At 40.0% G+C, this 21,511-nt stretch overlaps 3 protein-coding genes across 5 annotated transcripts in view; 2 read left to right on the top strand and 1 right to left on the bottom strand.

Moving 5' to 3' along the window:
• The window catches only part of PPP2R3C (protein phosphatase 2 regulatory subunit B''gamma), a 52,533-nt gene extending 34,453 nt beyond the window's left edge, over positions 1-18,080 (bottom strand). The window contains exons 1-5 of one of the 2 annotated variants that reach the window (XM_060261311.1): positions 17,777-18,080; positions 10,827-10,954; positions 1,485-1,589; positions 1,267-1,379; positions 573-670 (exon numbers count right to left, since the gene is read on the bottom strand). In XM_060261311.1, coding sequence (XP_060117294.1) covers positions 573-670; positions 1,267-1,379; positions 1,485-1,589; positions 10,827-10,954; positions 17,777-17,825 — 493 coding nt within the window. In that variant the 5' untranslated portion in view covers positions 17,826-18,080. Of the gene's footprint in view, positions 1-572; positions 671-1,266; positions 1,380-1,484; positions 1,590-5,750; positions 6,645-7,289; positions 8,077-10,826; positions 10,955-17,776 lie in introns of those variants that run through there. The other variant, XM_060261310.1, reaches the window with a different exon arrangement.
• Positions 4,833-5,401, top strand: LOC132588852 (ubiquitin-like). The gene has a single exon (XM_060261316.1). The coding sequence runs from the start codon at positions 4,884-4,886 to the stop codon at positions 5,205-5,207; it is 324 nt and encodes a 107-aa protein (XP_060117299.1). The 5' UTR covers positions 4,833-4,883; the 3' UTR covers positions 5,208-5,401.
• Positions 17,972-21,511, top strand: part of PRORP (protein only RNase P catalytic subunit) — a 77,600-nt gene continuing 74,060 nt past the window's right edge. Inside the window, exons 1-2 of one of the 2 annotated variants that reach the window (XM_060261308.1) lie at positions 17,972-18,176; positions 19,876-21,162. In XM_060261308.1, coding sequence (XP_060117291.1) covers positions 20,174-21,162 — 989 coding nt within the window. In that variant the 5' untranslated portion in view covers positions 17,972-18,176; positions 19,876-20,173. Of the gene's footprint in view, positions 18,177-18,875; positions 19,013-19,875; positions 21,163-21,511 lie in introns of those variants that run through there. The other variant, XM_060261309.1, reaches the window with a different exon arrangement.

Below are 21,511 nucleotides of genomic sequence, written 5' to 3'. Positions count from 1 at the left end.
CAAAAGGTGAGGACAGGAATGGGGAGGGGGAGAAGAGAGCCCCAGGGGGCTGATTAAAGCCCTGGATAGGCCAATTCTGGCCCTGTCTTACACAGTTTTTGGCTTGTACAGCACAACTTGCTATGTGAGTATTTGGCAAACATATCACTCAGGTCAGAAACAGTGTGCAAGAAGCTCACTTTTACTTCTGACCTGGGAGACCTTTTGCACAAAGTAACAGCCTGCATCAAAAGCCTCTATACAAATTTTGCTAGATTAAAAAAAAACCCTTATTTTGTTACCTAATTATTAAAAAATATTTTGTTCAGTTTTGACTTTTCTTTTTTGATCTGCTATTCAAGGGAATTTTTGATTTCTTCTCCTTTCTAAATCTCAAAAGCAAACTTCCAGGACATTTTTTCCTTTCATCCATGGTGATAAAAAGGTAGCAAATTAGAAAAATGAAACCCAGGATACTCATTCTTGTTAGAGTCTATATTCCACCGTCCAGCAATGTAAACTGTTTATCTTCTTGCTGTGAAGGTTCTAAAATTACTGCAAGCATATTATCACAGGATTTGAAACAAACTCACCTTTTCTCATTACATAATTGAAAAACTGCATGATAGATATCCTCCCGTAAGAATCATTGTGAAGTAACTTAGCATAGACTTTAGCTGTGAAGAACTGCCTGTGAAACAAAAAGTAACAATACTGAAGTTCTGCAGATCAATTGTAATTCTACCAAAGCTACAGTCAATAATTTTAAATTCTTCTGGTAATTATTTTGCGGCAATGTGAGGGATACATTTGGATTTCTTTGTGTTTCTATTTTGTGACCCCATAGAATACGAGAAGGCAAATCATAGAAACATGTGGATTCAGTGGGGATAAGAAACTGCTCATCCCTTAGACTTTTAGCATCTATTTAACAAAGCCATATAACAAGTTTCATAAATTCTACACCTATAACAATTTAATAGAGACTTTCCAACAAGATGTAGCAGTCTGAGGGCCCAATGGTATCTTAACTAAGAGATGAACAGACCCATTGTTCTCTTTGACACGCAAAAGCTTCTAAGATTAAAATTTAATAGTTCAATTTTACCACAGTTTTAACTAAACTGCTGTTGTAGTCTGCTCAAAAACTCTGCTATGGAGCTGTCTAAAAATTAAATAATTATAAACACAAGAATCAAAACGCAAAAACCTGCAATTTAATTGTTTGTCTAGTTAACTGAAAACTGTACATGAAGAAGACTAGATTTTAAAAATCAGCAGCCTTACTTGCACTTGGATCCAGCTTTCTCACCAACTTTCAAGAAGTTTTCATAGTTGATCATTGCTTCATCCCCCATCATTGGTCGTGTCTGATGTTTGTCCAGCAGAAACCACAAATTCTTAAAGAGAAATTAGACTCATTAGGGAAAAAATCATATAACCACTTATATGCTCCAAAATTATGAATGTTCACAACTAAGGAACACATTTTAGTGTTTTATTACCTGTAGTTCTTCGTTATCTAACAACTCTCTACTTTTTCTCTGTAAAAAGACTGCTCTAGATTCTTCTCTTAATTTCTGCAATAAAATTTCATCTTCAGCTGGCAGCTAAAAAAGATAAGAATTATTTGCAGTGGCAGAATCTTATCGAACAGATACCATACAAAATACAAACATGATCCATGGCCACAAAGAAGTTGACTATTTTTTCGTCAATATACAAGGGCAAACAAACGAAGGATATGCAACAGAAATGTTCGTCATCTGTCCCAAATATTTTTCATGTGTCCTTTTACTTATATTGGCATGCAAAACTCTCCACACTCAGTTTGCTGAACATACCTTTCTAAATTAATAAGCACTCATGCAAATTTTAAACCTCTTCTAACTTTAAAACTTGGCTTCACAAATCGAAATTACCCACTGAAGCAAGCTTGTTAACTACATTTAATTCTTTGCAAATCCATTTGAAGAGCCTGGGATGCAGGTGGGGGCCCATGTTTGTTTCATGTTACAATTCTGCTGCAGGAATTCTTGCACTCTGTGGTTCTTCAGCTCTTGCTGACCATTCCTAAATTACAGACAAGGATACTCTAAATCCATAAGACAATCCCATTGTCACTTGATGAGGACTGAAATACAACACAAGCTTCTTGACATCCTATTTCCATTTACTACCGATGAACAGCAGAATACCAGATATGGCAGTCAACATCCAGCGTACATACAGCGGTGGTACATGCATACACAGTAGCACTTACAAGTGCTGGTAGCCTAATTCACAGAAGTTTTTATAACCTCTTTTCAGACTTTGTGATAAACTTTGTTTAAACCAGTTTGTTGCACAAAGCTCAGTTAATCAATCAAGTGTCCTTAAACTAAGCTTTTTGGTAAAGTTGTCTGCTGTCTGCAGCCTTTTCTGCCTCAAAGCAGAATCCCTGAATGTTCTCTCAAGCTGTCTTGCATTACTTAGATGCCAGCAAAGCATTATTACACTCACAGCGCACATGCTATTGATTGGCCTAAATAAAGTAGCAAGCCAAGCATCCTTAGATAATTTGGGGTTACTCTTGGCTAAATCAGTCTTCCTCCTATCTGTCTGGCCACTGTGCTGCATTTCCTAAAGCTTTTCACCTGGGAAAAAGGAACTTTTTATAGCTTTAATTCCCCCTATTTCCTCTCTTGCCATTTCACCATATTTCTTAACCATGTTTTCTCTCAAAAATAAAATTAAAAGCTTAGATTGAAATAAATGGATACAGTCAGGTTAGTCATGTACTTCTTCTTGGGAAATAAAGAGGGAACTCTCTTTAGGGGAAGGAAGGTGTGGAGGTAATTGGGGTATGATTTGCTTCTGACTGTAACAGTGCTTTTTTGCAACAAATTCTCTTGTGAATGGGAAATGCCAGGTGATAATAGATTGATTTATTATTGTACAAAGCCCCTATGCATTTCACCATGCAGGCTTTGTCAGGGGGAATCTATAAAAGTATAATTTTACATTTAATGAAAGTAATACAATGTCCCTACATGGTAGGAGTCAAGTTGCACCTTGACCAACAAACAAAACTTTGTTGGTCTTAAAGGTGCACTGGACTCCTACTTTGTTCTACTGCTTCAGACCAACATAGCTGCTCACTTGGATCTAAAGTCCCTATATGTTTCACTGTGCAAGTTATCAGAGGGAATGTATTAAAACATAATTTTACATTTAATACAAGTAATACAAATAATAGAAGGACCCCTTACAGTTATTACAAGAGTATTAAAAATATTACTTAAAAAGACAGGACCAAAATTAGTTCTAAAAACTTATACATATTAGTCTAAATGCAAACTATGCATTGGAAATTAAAGTTTCCTTTTTATTAAGGGGTTGTTCTATTACTTGTATTAATCTTTGAAAGATTATTGATTCCACATTTTGATGCCAACACCCTATCCCCTCCTTAGCAAAAGGGTATAAAGAGTTACCCCTCTGTCCCACTTTTGTAGCTGGTTTGGAATGCATCCTGAACAGATATCAAGACACTCACTAATTCAACCCACAAGGGAACACCATCTAAAAGCTGGGTAATTACTTTAGCTTTAAAAAGCTTAAGAGCTGAGGGGATATGTTGTCCACCTCTAGAAAAAAAAGAAGTGTAAGATTCCTTTAGTTGTTCTTTGTGCTTTCTCATTTGTAAGGGCTAAATGGTTTTTCCAATTCAAATTAGACTGAAATTTCAAATCTAAGTAATTATAGCTAGTTGACTGTTGCAATTTCTTCCCATTCCGTTGCCAAACATGCATGATGAGTCAGGGCTTTTTTTGCAAGAAGTACTATCTTAAATTTATCATAATAGTTAGACCTTTGCTTCTACAATAGTTCCCAAACACTGTCAGTAAATGTCGTAATCCTACTGGAGAGCAGGCAATCAGTAAGGTGTCATCAGTGTACATAAGTGTAGAAATTGGAAGCTTTGCCAACATAGGTGCATGCAAGTTAGAAAACCTAAGTTTTTCAGGGAGATTGTTTATAAAAAGATTGAAAAGGGAGGATGCCAAGACACAACGCTGCCTGACCCCCCCATGTAATTTAAAGGAATCTGACAAGAGTCCTTGATTATTAACTCGGACTCATGTTTCAGATGAATCATATAGTGATTGAATCAACCAGAGTAGACGAGCATCTATACTTAGCATGTTTTTGCCACAATCTATTTTTTGGAACAGTATCAAATGCTATTTTTAAGTCCATAAAGGCTATGTACATTGAACCACCAGGAAAGGAAGTGTACTTTTTAATAAGATGGAACAAGACAAAACAATGGTCCAGAGTAGAATAACCTGACCAGAAGCCTGCTTGCTCAGGAACCAATATAGAGTTATCTGTCATCCAGTTGGTCAACTTGTCCAACAAATAGGACACATACAACTTTCCCACTGCTGAGAGAAGGCTAATTGACAATAGTTGCCCAGATTTAGTCTATCCTCTTTTTTGTAGATAGGAACTATAAGGGCCTGCTTCCAACCTCCTGGAATTTTGCCTGATTTATTAAAGTAAAAACTTCTGCTAATATGGGGGCCCACCAACTGACCCTGTTACGGAAAAAATCTGAAGGTAGAAAATCAGGGCTGGGGTCCTTCCCTGGTTTCATTTTATTTATAAAATTTTCTATTTTCTATAAAATGTATTTATTATTATTATTTCCTGGCTAGTTAGGCCAGGAGTGTAATACTTGGACATAGATTTGAGGTGAAGCCATTATTGGGTGTACATGCATATAAAGTTCAGAGAAGTATTGGGCCTAGTTTTGTGGATCATACCTTCTAGCAGCATCTCTTCACAATGCCATCCCATGCCTGTTCGGTCAAGGGAGGCTGGCAGGAGTGCATGGCAGGTGATATTCAGCTGCCACCATGCAGATTTTTGTGAAGACCCTGACTGGGAAAACCATCACCCTTGAGATGGAACCCAGTGACACAATTGAGAATGTGAAAGCCAAAATTCAGGATAAGGAAGGTATCCCTCCCAACCAGCAACGTCTGATCTTTCCAGGGAAGCAGCTGGAAGATGAGCACACACACTCTGACTACAACATCCAGAAAGAGTCCACCCTTCACTTGGTGCTGTGCCTCCGCGGAGGAATCATCGAGCCCTCCCTTCGCCAGCTGGCCCAGAAGTACAACTGCAACAAGATGATCTGCCGCAAATGCTATGCCCGCCTGCACCCTGGGCCGTGAACTGCCTCAAGAAGTGTAGCCACACCAACAACCTGCACCCCAAGAAGGTCAAATAAAGAACATGGGAGGAGGCCCAGGGCGGACGCTGTTTTTTTCCCATCTGGTTCCAGCACCCTTTTGGCAAAACATTCTGACTCCTCGTCTGCGGGCGTGTGGCTTTTTTCTGCCTGCTCCAATAAAAATGTGTTGATGCACAATGCCATCCCATGCTATGAGGAAAGTCCATTGAGCAGATGGGGCGTGGGGATGAAGGGGCAGAAAAGCATCAATGTGTGCCTTCTGTTCATGCCTATTTTGTCCAAATCATAAAAGCCTAAACTTTGAGAAGAAGCTTTCTTTAGGAAGTTCACTGGTCAACAAAAATGTGTTCTACTGTACACTTCAAACAGAGAGCAAATATGTTTTGAACTGCTAAGTATCCTGAAATGAGTTGAGACTGCTAACCTTCCCAACTAAATTACTTAAGCCCAACTGTAAAATCAGTTCCTTATTCTATTGCTTCTGAAAGGTCTACCTATGAAATACACATATAGCATCACCCTGTACATATAACAAAATTTATTAGGGGGGAAAGAACAAACAGATCACAGAATTCTTGGAGAATCATACAGTGAAAATGACCATAAGGACACTGAAATGAACAATAACGCATAACACTTATTGTATTCAAGTATATTTTTAAAAGTATTCAGGAGCTGATTTTTTAAAGTATGGAAAACCAGAGAAGTTGACAAAGTACAAAAATAAAAGAGGTAGAAAGAAAGTTGTCTAGCACCAGTTCCACAGGAAGCCCACCAGAAGCACCAGCTCAATCACAGTGTGATTACTCTTTGTGGAACTGCTTCCGGGTACAACCACCATGTCTCCTTGGCCTTCCTCTTCTTCCCCTTGAAGATGCCCCAAGTACATGTGGGACTGGAAGAAGTGCCTGCTCCTGGGACACTGCAGGGGTCGAGTGTTCCCAGTGTAATCCAGAAAGGCCAAGACTCTCCCTCTGGGCAGGTGCAGGAGAGGGTATCCTCACTTGGGAAGCTGGAGGGAAAGGTCTTGTTGCTGAAAAGAACTCTGCAAAAGTGTGTCTAAGCAGACTGAGCTCCTGGCGAAAGCGAACAATCTCAGCATCAGTTCTGTTAGCATCCAGGGCATGCTGAGTTCTCTGCTGCCGCCACTCCTCCTGGCGGGCTCTGAGCTCTGCTTCAGCAGCGCGACGTTGCTCTCGCCTTGCCAGTCGCATCTCCCTGATGATGCTGTTCTGAAATGATCGTTGCTGATCAAGGAAAAGACGGAATGTTGTGTCCATGGCCTCCCTCCCAGCTCTTAACTCTTCAAGCAGGCAACTAATGGTTTCCTCCCTTGCCTGGCGTCTTCTAGCCCTCAGTTGGGCTCTTCTGCCCACTGCTGGCCTTTGCACAGTCTCTGAGTCATGTCGTGGCCTTCCTGTTTCAGGGAAAACAGAAAAGTAACAAAAAAAAGCATTAATGTATTTAGTAAAAAACAATAAGTATGTATTAATTATTTTTTCTAGGGATAGGAAGTTTATTGCTATCATGTCTGTTTAGATATGGATCTATTAGGAAAACAATGTCCTTATAATCAGCAAAAAGAGGTCAGGTAAATTGAATAAATCAAATAAGTGCATTAGTGCCATCATTTTACAGATTTTCAATTTATACATGCAGCTAGTTTTGGCAAGGCACAACAGCTTTAGCATCAATTGAATCAGAAACACACTGGAAGAACTTTCTTCTGGTTTCTTTGTGGCAACTCTTTCCAATTCATGATTAGAAGTAAATTTGAAAACCAAAAAGGCAGGGGATCAACTCAGTGGAGCTTTCAGGACTGCCAGCAGGCATAGCTCAAAGATGTGACAAAGATGAGCAAATTTTACTTTGTAAGCTGAACAGGTGGGGGGGATTTAAAGAGACAAAAGTGGTCAAACTCAATAAAACTTTTAATTTGGAAAAAAAAAAGTGGTCAACATTGTTTCCACGTATTAGTAAGTGAAATGGTCAGAGCAAACAGAAATGCAACCAGCCATTATTCCCCAAAAGAGTTATGGAAGAAATGAACAGGAACACTCACCTATGGCAGCTTTGTCTTGGATCCCCATTTTCAAACTCTGTTCCAAATGGTAGGTGGGGGATGATGGCTGTGCAGCCTGAGCAGCAGCAGGCCTGGAAGCTATGAAGATGTCAGGTTCTTGGAAAGCAGACTGCTGATCCTCCTCCAAGGCAGCTGCAAGTGCCACTGTGCTGGAGGATGAGGAGGAAACAGTCTGCAATGGCAGCTGAAAAGCAGCAGCTTCCTCAAGTTCAGATTCCACCTTAATCTTTAATACTTCCTGAAGGGGCTGTGTGGGATCACTGATCTCATCAAAGGCTGCCTCAGATTCAGAATCCTCTTCCACCTTCCAGGAAATTTCTGGTACAGGTTCCCAGGATGGTCCTGGTTGAACCATGGTAGTGGATGACTGGAGCTTCATTGTTTGACTTATGGAGGAGGGTACAGTTTCTGTTTCTCCTCCACAGATCTCATCTAGTTCCCTAAAGAAACGGCAGCGAACAGGCATGGATCCTGCCTTGCTCATAGCATCCTTTGCCTTTCGGTAGGCTTTGCGAAGGTCTCGGATGCGGTTATTACATTGGATGCGTGTGCGTAGGAATCCTTCCTCAGCCATCTTCTTGGCAAGTACAGCATAGAGATCACTGTTGGTAGGCATATTTTGAACTCGGCGCTGGACCAGTAAAGTGTTCCAGTGACCCAAGAGGACTCTGGTCTCCTCATCAGTCCAGGTGGGTCCACGAGGGGCCCGGCCAGATGATTTGGATTTGCATGGCTGTTCTCTCTCCATGACAGTTGGGAATGGTTCCTGGAGAAAAAAGGCAAAGTTGTCTCTGCAGACTGGGTCCAGTGTCAAGAAGAGATCTTCACCCACAGCATGAGTGTGTGTCTGCAAAGGGGCAGGACACAACACTGATGCGCTGCAATATCACTTCCATAAAGAGGGACAACAGAGTACAGAAGAATCCCCCAAGAGCCCATCATGAAAGATGCTGGATGTGATGAACAGAGGACAGCATCCCAACAGAGCTGCCTATGACATGGATGTTTTGAGATTTATGCAAGTCCCCAAACTAGAGAGCTTCCTCCTGGTGCAACAGGTACTTTCCCCTCACTGAATCACTCTGAGGTACAATTCCATCCCCAAATACAACATCAACTCAAGCTTGCTATTCCAAAAAACAAGAAACCATGAGGAAAAATACTGCAAAAATATAACATGTAACAAATTCAGAGTCTCACCCACACAGGACAGATACCACTAGTATACCAGGCCATCAAAGCAGGAGGAAAAGTGGCATAGGCATTTGAACAGCAACACTACAATATTTTAAATATAAGTAGGAATTTAGCATGATACAACAAAAGCTTTAGAACCAGAGAGCGACCACAGTTCAGTTGTTAGCAGACACAGTTTGCATGCAGAAGATTGTCAGTCACATGATCTTATGGAGCAGAACTAGGAAAGGCCCAGGAGCCTGGGACACAGGAATGCCATTACAAGTCAAAGTACCAGATTAGATGGACCAATTATGTGAATCCATACAAGGCAGTCTCATATATATATGCACGTTTACTAATCAGTAAAATTTATTCTGTTTCCTATTAACTTAGCTGGTGTGGTATAGTGATTAGCATGTTGAACTAGAATCTGGAACACCCAGAGCCGAATCCCTGCTCTGCCAGGGAAGTTTGCTGGGTGGCCTTGCACCAGTCATATACTCTCAGCCTAACCTACTTCACAGGATTGTTATGAGGACAAAATGGAAGACAGGAGAACAACATAAGCCACTCTGGGTTGCCATTGGGGAGAAAAGCAAGGTATTAAATAAGTAAATTCTATTAATTATTGTTTTAAATACTTTTAACTTCCATCTTATTGTTCAGCTTCACTTGTGAAGGGATATAGAATGACAATCTCTATAGAGTTCACTCTTGCAATACCTCTACGATGTTATGTCACAATCATTGTCATTTACAGGTGTTAACTAAGGGAAATGGAAACAAGCTGATAGATGCTGTGTGGCCTTGGACAAATCACTGAAGTGTAGCTCATATAAATGAGGTGGCATCCCTATTTATAGTTCACCATTTCAGACAGAGGATTACATACTTGAATCCTCCCCTCCCTCCCCAAAAATCACCACAGAGAACACAGTAGGGAGAAAGCTAAATTAAAATTTTTGTGACATTTGCAGTGTAATCCTATGTAGTTATTCTGAGTCCACGGAAATCAATAAATACATTTAGACTGCATAGGATTGTACAGTTAGTTTTCTATTTGACATACGGTAATTTATTTTACTCTTAGAAATACTGAAGCATGTGACCTCACTTGTGCAGTTTGAAATTCAGGAACAATATGAATCCCATGGTTAGACTCAATTGTATATTGATAGAAATTGCTGCCAGTTTCCTCTTCCTACTACAGACCACCCTTGTGCTGTTCCCCCAGGAGGAGCATTTCAAGGTAATTGGCGGGAGGCGAGAGGCTGGAAAGTTCCATTCCACTGATGGAAAATTTAGTCTGGATCTAACCCCTCATATACTGTTTGTGTTATATAAGCCATAGTTCATAGCAGATGTAAATCTTGACCCCAAATATTCCCAATCCATATCATGCTCTCTAACCAGACCTGCTTTTTGATAGAAATTTTTTATGGCTACTTTAAGGGATTTTTGTGTTTGTTGTGTTCTGCTAATGCATGATCATGTGTAATTAAAAACAAATGTAAATTAATAAATATAAATAATGAATAACACTGCTATTTCGATATGAAAAAAAGGCCAAGGAGTTCTTGGCCTAGGTAACAGTGTGCCAAACTGCCCTGTAACATCATATAACCTAGGCCAGGGGTGGTCAACGGTAGCTCTCCAGATTTTTTTTTGCCTACAACTCCCATCAGTCCCAGCCAGCATGGCCAATGGCTGGGGCTGATGGGAGTTGTAGGCAAAAAACATCTGGAGAGCAACTGTTGGCCACCCCTGACCTAGGCAAAGCTTATAGAAGAAGTTTCAGCAAACTCTTCTGGATGAATAACTTGTTTTTATTTATTTAGAAAATGTATATGCCACCTCTTCAGAGATCTGCTTGGCAGGTTGATATGATGAAGACTTAGCTGGAAGAACTCATAGCTATGCTTGGCTATGGAAAACAATTCTTCCCTTCCTTTCCCAGGAAAAGGAAAACTAAAACCATCAAGTGTTGCCTCTCTTAGTTAAAAATATAGGATATAATTACAGGTGGTGCTTCAGCAATAATTATCTATTGCTTTAAATTAATACTTTTACACAAAGAAGAAAAATTCTTTTAATACCAAGATCTGTGCAGGAGGGGAGGAAGAGCTTCCTTTTTTGTTTTTTGTCAAAAGGACCTCATGCTGAAAGGAACCAATTCACCCCTGCATTCCTTAGAGTTTGGTTTTAATGACACTGACTGCTTGGTCACAGTTCATTCTCTTCATAGTGTGGAGTGCACCAAATTGCTGTTCTGTACAAAAGACTGGTTTTTTAAAACATATTGGTAATAGTTGTGGAAGTAATAAATATAGCACTTACCCTATAATAAAATCGAGGTATGTTCATATAGGAAGTACTGGCATTTTTTCTTCCTCCTTTCCATTCCAGATAGTATTTTGTGAACAGCTCCATCTCTTCATCCTTCAGCTCTTGATCACTCTTTTTAACTAGTTAACATAAGACAGGAGGCATTACACTTTATATATATGGGCTGTATTAAGACCACACACTTTCACATATAAATAATTTAGTTTTGCCTCAATATTATTCTAGCAAACCAGCAGTCAAAATAGTTTGGCTTGCTGCCTGACATATTTATGTTCAATAAACATACATCTCTGCACAATTATCTTTCAGCCTTCAAGCTCTGTAAACCTGTTCCCTGACAGTAGTATACATTTCCTCCTAGCCACAAGTCCCATTAGAGGCTTGCCTCCCAAACTGACCTCTCATTTTCTCCACATAACCTACAACAATTTGTTTACAATCTGCTCTTGAAGATTTTCCCTGAGTAGTTATAATGTAATGGTGGCACAGAACATAAGCCTTGCTGGTGGCAACTAGCTTTTAGAATAAAGTAACACATCAAGGAGCACATGAAACAATCTGGAGTTAAACAATCTACTACAAACTACCATAAAAATTTGATTACAGTGAGCCTATACTTACTGACTGTGTTCAGATGTCACCCTAAATCACCAGCTAACTATGATGTCTGAATGCTGATCTCCCCACTAGCACTAGTAAGCAGAGAGGGCACAGCCTGAGAATCTTAAGAATTACAGCACAGATTGTGAATCCTGGTTTGCTGTAATTCTGGTTGGTTATCACATGTAAATACAGCTAGTTTGGTAGCAGCAAACTAGGGCTGCAGAGAGGTGAAAAGGTGCAGGTAGCAGTCACAGGCAGTAGACAAACTAGGACTTTTGAGCCTAAATGCAGTAAAAAAGGAAAACTATCCATGTTCACTTCAATGAAATGCAGTTAATCCTGACATCTGATATTCAAATGTATTCATACTATATGCATTGTATCTCTCTTTAAATTTACCTTCCTCTCCATATAAATCCAACTCAACACAGATAAAACCAACCCAACCCAGAACTAAAAACACAGGTAAAGGAAATCCTCAATCTTAATACTAATGACACACAAACATTCCCCGAAAAAGGTAAACTATTAACTTATTTCTAAACACTTCCAGCAGTGATGAATTCAAACTATTTATTGGTAACCTATATCATCATCTAACTAGTGCTCTGTTCTTGAGGAACTGGTAATTCCAGTGTAGGCTACAGTGGCTTCTTACATTGAAGAATTTACAGTTGTATGCCATAGCAACTCTCCCAGCAACATCTTGGAAAGGGCGCTGGGAAACAAAGAATTATATGTAAACCTCTCCTGTTAGAATCTCAGTAAATTCTGAATGTGTGAAAAAATATTTTTTCAATAGTCATATAAAATACTCCTTCCATTTGCATCCATCTTTACTTTAAATTCTTCAGCGACTATGAAACAACTGCTCTGTCTCTCTGACTGTATGTGTGTATATCTTTTTATGTATAAATGAAAACAATATCCCAAAGAACAAGTTGGAAGTTAGTTTAATATACAATTTAAAAAGATAGAGATTATTGCAATCAGATGGTGCCTCTCTTGCACTTGATTATAGGAAAGAGGTTTTACATAAAAATTAAGCATTTTGGTACCAGAATAAGTTTATTATTCATATGAATACATAGTATGTATAGCTCTTACACAAAGCAAAGTTTATTCACGATTGTTTCTATGAAGATCAATTACTGCTGTACATCACATGGACTCTTCACATATGCTTACTTTAACTCAAGGCTACTTTTATTCTCTGACTTCTAAAAGCTGAGTTATAGAAGCTTGAGAACTCCACAGAGAAAGAACATCAATCAACTCTCTTTTCTAATTTTTTAAACTTGAGAGAGAAAGCTGAAACAGCTTAGTAGTGCTCCTTCCAGCTTGGAAAAAATAACAGCAGGAAGCAAAAACAGGGGATATAGCTTTGTGAAGAATGCACAAGAAGGACAAGGAGAGAAAAGCAGCAGTCTTGTCTTAAAATACCTTTGCAAATAGCTAATTAGGAAAACTGCAAATTAAGGGTTTCCCCACTCAAACTTCTGTTAGCATTTAGCTTGGTTTTGTTCAATCATAATACATTCTAAACAGCAGCATTGCAGTTTTAACCTTCAGAAAACATTTACATTCTCACACACTTTTGCTACAAGGGACAGGCTTATGCGTTTTTCCGTATTGTTGTTATGGCTGCCAATATAGCACAGTGGCAATGGGCCTTCCCAAAGGCACGATTCCCTGCAGCTTCCTTGTCCCTAGTTGCAGCCACCACCACCATCCCCAGCACTGCTAGGGCTTTTCAGTGGGTTTAAAAAACAACAACAACCCAACAACAACCAGATATTAGATACAATAATATTCTGTTTATCAGGTTCTCTTATTCCAGGTTTTCCTGAATCCCTACATTTCTTCAGAAAGGCGCATTTCTGCAACAAAAGACACTATATATTTACTTTAAAAAACAAAACCCAAAAAACAAACCCTAGAAAGTTTATACCCAGATTTGAACCTTGTTGGTCTTGGAGGTGTGACTGGACACACTTAGTTTTCACATCTGTATGTTAACTATTGTATTTGTAGGCTAACTTGCTGCCATCAACAGGTCTTAATTAGGGTTGCCAAGTCCAATTCAAGAAATATCTGGGGACTTTGGGGGTGGAGCCAGGAGACATATGGGGGGGGGGGAGCCAGGAGCAAGGTTGTGACAAGCATAATTGAGCTCCAACGGGAGTTCTGGCCAACACATTTAAAGGGACCACACATATTTTAAATGCCTTCCCTCCATTGGAAGGCATTTCTTTGGGGCACCTTCTTTTGGAGCTCATACAATTGGACCCCCAGATCAAATCTTTTTGAAACTTGGAGGGTGTTTTGAGGAGAGTCATTGGATGCTATGCTGTAAATTTGGTGCCTCTACCTCAAAAAACAGCCCACTCCGAGACCCAGATACCCACAGATAAATTCTACATTATGCCCTATGGGAATCAGTCTCCATAGGGAATAATGGAGTGCCCAGCAGACATTTCTCCCCGCCCCCCGCTTTCTGATGACCCTGAAGCAGGGGAAGGGCCTCCAAATCCTAACCCCAACCCTGCCCACAACTGGGGATTGGCAAACCTAACCTTAATAGCAATCTAATCTCAGCAATAGTTATCACTCAGTTACTTATGCATCTTGACTCTAACTACCCTTCCTGATAACTACCCCCCTTTATTTAAGACTTGAGGAAAAGTGTTTCTATATATCTGATGAAGTGTGCATGCAAATGAAAGCTTATACCCAGAATTAAACTAAGTTACTGTAATGTTATAGTGATGTAATGACATTCAGTTGCCAATTATAACACCCCTTCAAGCAGGGGTGAATGGTCACTGTGAGAACAGGACCAGGGAAAACAGCTGCCATGTGGGCCAGACTGGGAAAATCCAAACTTTCCTGCCCACATAACAGCCACTGAGGCTTTGTTGCAATCTTTCCTCAGACTTTACAGGAAAGATCAAAGAATGCATCATGATGCTCTGGGAATCGGGAGGGCAGGGGGAGACTGCTTCTGTACAGCATTGAACCTGGGGCAAATAACTTGTATTGAAATACTGTGATTCATTGGGCAGTAAAACCTGGACACTCTTATACAAGTAATGATACTAAAAATCAAAGTGCTTATGGGCCTAGTAAGTAGAAATGTAATTCTAAAACAGTGGTTCCCAAAGTGGATGATATCACCCATTGGAGGAATTGGGAATATCTGATGGGTGCTAAGTGGCAGGGGGCACTGGTGGGCCCCTTTGACTGTATTGTTCACTTATTTAGGACTGATCAGGCTGTGGCACTTGCAAATGACATTCCAAATTACTGCCTCTGCATTGCAATGAAATCTGATGGAAATGATTGGATTTTTAGTAAATATGCCACTAGAGCTCTAATCAGACCAGTTTTGAGAATTTGTTGTCACCACTTTGTCTTTTTTTTTCATTTTTCAAGTTTTTGCTGATAATATGACATAATATAAATATAATTTAGTATTTATTTCCCTATGTTCTTGGTTACTGATTGAACTGAGTTACAAAATGACACTGAGCTGAAACCAAAGTTTAAGAAATTGTACCAAGAGTTTAGGTTACAAAAGGAAATTTCTGATTATTCTGCAATGATTAAAAAGCTGCTTGTTGCATTTCCAACATTATATTTGGTGAAACATGGTTTTAGTGTGGTCATCTAGCTTCTCTCCAAGCAAAGAAATTAACTCCAGATTACTAAATGTGGCAATTGAAGATTCCTGTTGACTTTAAATCACACACCAGGAAAGTGATATAACTTCATTAAGCCCATCTATTGCTTTTAAAATTTAATGAACAGAGAAGTAGTTACTAATTGTGGTAACTAAGAATCTTGGTAAATTACTATCAGACTTTGAAAAGCTGGTATCACTAATTCAAGTTCATATATTTTGTTGAATAAATTAAACTAAATTTGAATAAACATGCAATTAGTCATTACTGTTCTGAGTTTTGTTATCTTCCTTAGTGGGTCATGCAAACTGCTGTTCTGAATAATGCTTTTTATACAGTAGGGGGGATGAGTTTATGGAATCAAGGGAGCAGTGGTCCAAAACATTTAGGAACCACTGCTTTAAAAAAATTAAAACATAAGAACATAAGAGAAGCCATGTTGGATGAGGCCAATGGCCCTTTCAGTCCAACACTCTGTCACACAGTGGCCAAAAAACCCCCAGGTGCCATCAGGAGGTCCATCAGTGGAACCAGAACACTAAGCCCTCACACTGCTGCCCCTCCCAAGCACCAAGAATACAGAGCACTTGCCGCAGACAGAGTTCCAACAATATGCTGCGGCTAACAGCCACTGATGGACCTCTGCTCCATATGTTTATCCAATCCCCTCTTGAAGCTGGCTATGCTTGTAGCCGCCACCATCTCCTGTGGCAGTGAATCCCATGTGTTAATCAACCTTTGGGTGAAGAAGTACTTCCTTTTATCTGTTCTAACCAGACTGCTCAGCAATTTCATTGAGTGCCCACGAGTTCTTGTATTGTGAGAAAGGGAGAAAAGTACTTCTTTCTCTACCTCTCTATCCCATGCATAATCTTGTAAAATAATAATTTGAAAATTTAAAGCAATTTAATATTACCCTGCAATAGTTATAACACAATTCCTAATCACAGAGTCACTTTACATATAAAAAATAATTATTTAAAACATATTCCAAAAAAATGTCAAGGCTTGAAACATTATTCCTTAATGCTCTCTAGACTTTAATGTTTTGCTTTGCTCTGCTTCAGTTGCACTTATAATGATTGTACATAGAATACTATTAAATAGACTAATCAAATTTGATAGCAATATTGGACATAGTTAAGGACTGAAAAAGAGAAGCAAGGAGCATTAGAATCTCTGGATAAAACCTGAGGCTATCTAGGACTTGGCTAAGATGTGAGAGAGCAGAGATGACAACTAATACTGTACTACAGATGCTAGATCACAAAACCTTTGGTAGAAACACCACCCCACAAAAAACACAGGCAGTTCATAAGAATATAAGAGAAGCTGTGTTCCATCAGGCCAATGGCCCATCCAGTCCAGCACTCTGTCACACAGTGGCCAAAAAACCCAGGAGCCATCAGGAGGTCCACCAGTAGGGCCAGAACACTGGAAGCCCTCCCACTGTTGTCTCCCTCAAGCACCAGGATGCAGCAGTTCTCAATCTTTAATCATATTCATAATTTTGCTTATAGAAACCAAAGGTTTCTGTACTTTTGAATTCCCTAAATATTATCAAATAATACAATGTCACATGCTAAGTACCAAATAAAGCCTTTTATGCTGCTAAAGCAGCAACATAAATTTAGGTATATTAAGAAAGCATCTCCCCCAGGTTCAAAATTTCTGGAAATTTTACATTTTCATATGCACATTGCCCTGATGTTCTTAAATAAGGTCTTCAATAGATTATAAATGTCACAATAAATTACATATACAAACAGAGAGATTTATTGAGGAATGAAGAGGGGTCTGTGGAGGGATTGAGAAAATCACCTGACCTCATTAGATCAAAGCTATTCCCATTACTCTCCCAGAGGAACATTCAGAATGCAATCTTAGTTACATGGAAATAAAGCCCACTGACCATAATGGAATTTACTTCTGGGTACACAGTAGTGCCCTGAGCAGGATAACCCAGGCCAGTTGGATCTCATCAGATCTCAGAAACTATGGAGGGGTGACATTGGTTAGTCTTTGGATGGGAGACCTCCAACGAATACCAGAGTTGGTATGCACTTCTGAATGTCTCTTGCCTTGAAAACCCTATGACGTTGCCATAGACAAGTCAGCTGCAACCTGATAGCAAACCTCACCCCCTCACAAAACATACACACACACGCACACAATGCAATTTAAGATCTTTCCCCTTTCAGAAGCTAAACTGCTCCCCTCCCTTTTAAATTATTTTGGGAACTGAACCGGTGTTACAATGTTACAACTTCGCAGTTTGTTTTTTTAAGTTTGTGTTTATCGCTTTGGAATGTCTAAGACAAGAGGCGGTATACAAACTGGTAGACTCAAACGTCTTATTCACTGCTTTCTCCCTGACAGGCGGCCTCTGGTGGGGAGGGGGGAAGAGAGCCTCAGCCACACAGGAAGAGCAGCAGCCCCGAAGTCGTCGGGAAAGGATCCTTCCTGGAGACACGAACTGCGGGAGCCGGCCAACCCAAGCCTCTCTGAAAGGGCTGCGATTAAGCAGTGAAGGCCCACATGTGCTGAAGGCCGGTAACTGTCCTCAATCTCCATTTGTCAGTTATTCCCTCCTCAGAGCCCACCACTGACAGACTAGCGCAAACTGACAGCATCTGTCCCAGCGCAGAGACTTACGGTCGGTGTTTGCGGCCAGGCGGCTCTTCAGCGCCTGCTTCCAATCCATATCCCGCGATGCTTCCGCCCTAGCCAGCCAACTGCACCGCTCCCTTCAACCGCCACCAACCGCCGAACATCCGGACAACGGTACCCGGATCACGTGATCTTTCTGTACCGCCACCATCTTACCTACCGGTAGAAAAGCCATGGCCCGAAAGACCAGCGCTTTTCTCAGAACAGGTGCCCTTAACCAACATGGCTATTATAGACTGCCCCCTCCCCCATTTCTGCTAGTTCTCACTTCTCATTGGTCTTGGAGATCACGGGGAATAGTCAGCCGATCTAGGGAAAGCAATCGGCCGAACGCGCCGAGGAAGGGTTTGTTGACGAAGGCTTTACGTGCGCTTCTCGGTACATGGTGGGTTCTCAGCCCGGGTAACGGGCAATTATATGGAGTCGGTATTATGGTATCTATTTTTTGTTGTTGGGTAATAGCACAAAGTTGGAGCCCAGTAGCACCTTTAAGACTAACAAAGTTTTATTCAGATTATTCAGAATGTAAGCTTTCCTGTGCATTCATACTTTATCAGACAGTGACATGGGGTTCAGCGAGCAGAGTTGCATATAGCTAGTGGGCAGTGGTTGAGCATGTGAAATAGCACCGTTAGAATCTGTGGCAAAATAGTGCCACTAATAAATTGAAAGAACAACTAGTTTGGTTAGACGCCATTTGTTGTGTTGGGAAACAGCGAAGTCAATAAACATGTCAGAATTGAAGAGTGATTGTGAGAGTATCACAGGCACTAAATGCAGAGTCTATTCGTTGCTCTAGCTATTCAAGGTTGGGTTAAACAAAGGACATCACGAAGTTAGGGTACGCTAACTTTACACAAAGTAAAATCTGCTAAAAACATTCCCATGATTTTGCATACTGATTCACTGCCCACTTTCTCTATATTTAGGACTGTTTGGCATTCTATCCTACTGTCTGATGAAGTGTGCTTCTAGTGCACGAAAGCTTACATTCTGAATAAAACTTTGTTGGTCTTAAAGGTGTTACTTGACTCTGCTTTTTACACAAAGTTGGACTACAAGTCCCAGCAACCTCTGCACTCTAGGTTTCCGGAACACGTGTTCTATACCATGCGGAGAGTCTGGGTAGCTTTTAGGAGCAGGGAAGTTGCGGTTTGTAACAGTTAAGTTCGATGGTATAGGTGTGCTTAGTTTTGTCTGTACAAGCTGTAACATAATACTGTAAGTGTGTGAAGGAATAGAAATCAAAATAATTTCTGAACTTGGTTATGGTTGTCTTTTTGTTCTTTGAATGCACTGACTGAATGATAGTGAGATTAGGGGATGCAGACTGCAATTTGTGCAATACATAAAATCTCTTTAGTTATGTGACGTTAATAGGGATTGTCACTCTACTTGTAATGGTTTCTTCTCAGGAAGAAGTAAGCAGGCAAAAATAACCGAGATTGTCAGTAGAGTCTCATTCATTTAGGCATCAGCTGGATGAAGATGAGGTGACTGGGTTCTCAGGTGTTAGAATGGAGTGCATCAATTCAGACTGCAGGTGGACACTCGCAGATGGTCACATTTTAGAATGTTCTCAGACAGAAAATAGCACAGGAAGCAAAGAGAGGGGATGCCTGCTATGATTTTTTCATTTTTATACTTTTTTTAGTGGGACTGTCTCCCATGCCAGTAAATTGCATGTATGTATGCTTGAACACAAGATTCTAAACAGCCAAAAGGATAGGGGCTCATGAAACTGAAAGTATTTTGGAATGGGGGTGAATATCAAGTCAGGGATGCATCCTTTAGCTGCATTGTAGTATTCAGGATAGTGGCAGATGAGCAGCTTCTTGTTCATCTTGTTTAAATGTTAGCAATCAGAGATCGAAGGCAATTGCATTATACTTATTAAGGGCTGTGGTTTTGAACTGACTAGAAGGTCACTTGCCTATTCCTAGGACTCTGAAACTTTGTTTTGCTGCAGCATGGGCAAGAAGAATTTCTCAGTTTGCTAAAATTGTGTGCTTATTTAAATATCTGTATGTAAAATCTTGTGTTGTTTGGAAAAGTGTTAACTCATTGTTTTGATTTTTCTCTAGCCTGATCTGACTTGAATATTTCACACTGTTGTACTTCTTGCTGCACTGTACGTTTATGACAAGATGAAAGAACATCATGTTCTTCAGCCTTTTGAGGAAAGAGATGCTCACATTTTGAAGTGATTGTATTGAGTCTTCTGACAAGATTAATGAAACAGCTCAGTTTACCAGTAACTTCTATCCCCTCTTGTCCCAAGATTTGACAAGATTTTCAATATTCTTTTATACTGTGAATGACACTTGTTCCTGGGTTATTGCATTAGAAACCTCTCTTGCAATTTTAACGTTTTCTGGTGATATGGCACTTTTCTGCCAAACTACCAATTGGGTATTACCAACTTCATTAAAGACGTATCAGATGTTCTATCCTATTCTGAATCCTTGCCAATTACCTGCTGTTTTGGGGTGCTTAATTTGTACAACATCATCTTGGTCTGCAAAACCCATAGATCCCAAAGCAATCTGTAAGGGAACTACGAAGTTAAAATCTACAGAAAAAGAGGACGATATAAGGCAAGGCAGAGCTGGGAGATACAATTTCTCTCCCCGCCCTTTCAACCTGTTTGCTGCTGGAGCTTCCAAAATGAGATCGAATCAAGAGTCTCTTACAGATATCAAGAAACCCACTTCTTCTAAAAAGTTCATCCTCTGTCCTCCAGAAAAACCTTTGAGTGTGGAGGAGTGGGGAAAGATGATAGCAGAATTTGAAACAATTAGAAAGTTTGAAGAGGTAATGTTTGACCAAATGATTGCTCATAATAGTCCCATAGATGTGGCTAAGTCCTTGCTTGTTGCCGTTGCTGATCGACAGGGGGATATTGCGTATTCTCTCTTGGTGAAATACTTAACTCTGTGTGTTTCTCAGAAGGAGGTGGAAGAGATATATGATATCCATGACATTATGAAAACCAGATATAAGGTTTTAGAAACGGCAGCTTATAGTCTCCTGATCAGAGGTCTGAGCGGTTCTCAGCGCTGGAAGGAGGCATTGTCCCTGCTGGAGGAGATTAAAAAAGTCATGACCCCTTCAAAAGGAAACTATGGAGATTGCATCAAAGGGGCCCTTATTAACCAGGACATAAATCTAGCATGCGAACTGTTTTATGAGATGGTTGTAAAGGATTTGATGCCAAACCTGGATACCATACAAGCTTTCTTTGACATTGGCAAAAGTGTGAGGGATGATCAATGGAAAACCAAACTCATTCATATCCTCTCCTATTTAAGAGATAATCAAGTATATCCTGGAGAAGCACTAATGCAGAGCATAAACCAATGGTTTGAAAGGTAAATTTATTTATTTATTTTCCTTATTTATAGCATACCATTCTCACTGTGACTGAAAGAGCATTTCAAGAGTACAGAAAGAGAAAAAAATAATGAATGTTTTATAGGACACTGAGTGAACAATGTAATAGTTCTAGGAGTACAAAACTGAATGACGATATGAGCAGCAATGTGAACATACAGTAAATATTCAGAATATACACCAGTGAGAGAGGGGGAAGCTCTTTTCTGTCTTTCAGCTTGTTGACAGGGATTATGATAAAACGAAACCACTTTCCCATTTTGTTAAATTGACTCTTTGCATCATTCAACATGCAAGCTGTTTGGGTCGTTCTGCTGCCTTTGGGCC

This window comes from Heteronotia binoei, chromosome 21 (genome assembly GCF_032191835.1).
Source record: "Heteronotia binoei isolate CCM8104 ecotype False Entrance Well chromosome 21, APGP_CSIRO_Hbin_v1, whole genome shotgun sequence".
Classification (NCBI taxonomy): Eukaryota; Metazoa; Chordata; class Lepidosauria; order Squamata; family Gekkonidae; genus Heteronotia; species Heteronotia binoei.
This window is presented reverse-complemented; position numbering and strand designations above follow the sequence as displayed.

Coding starts and splice junctions, on each gene's coding strand:
- LOC132588852 (XM_060261316.1), top strand. CDS start 4,884: ATGCAGATTTTTGTGAAGACCCTGACTGGGAAAACCATCACCCTTGAG.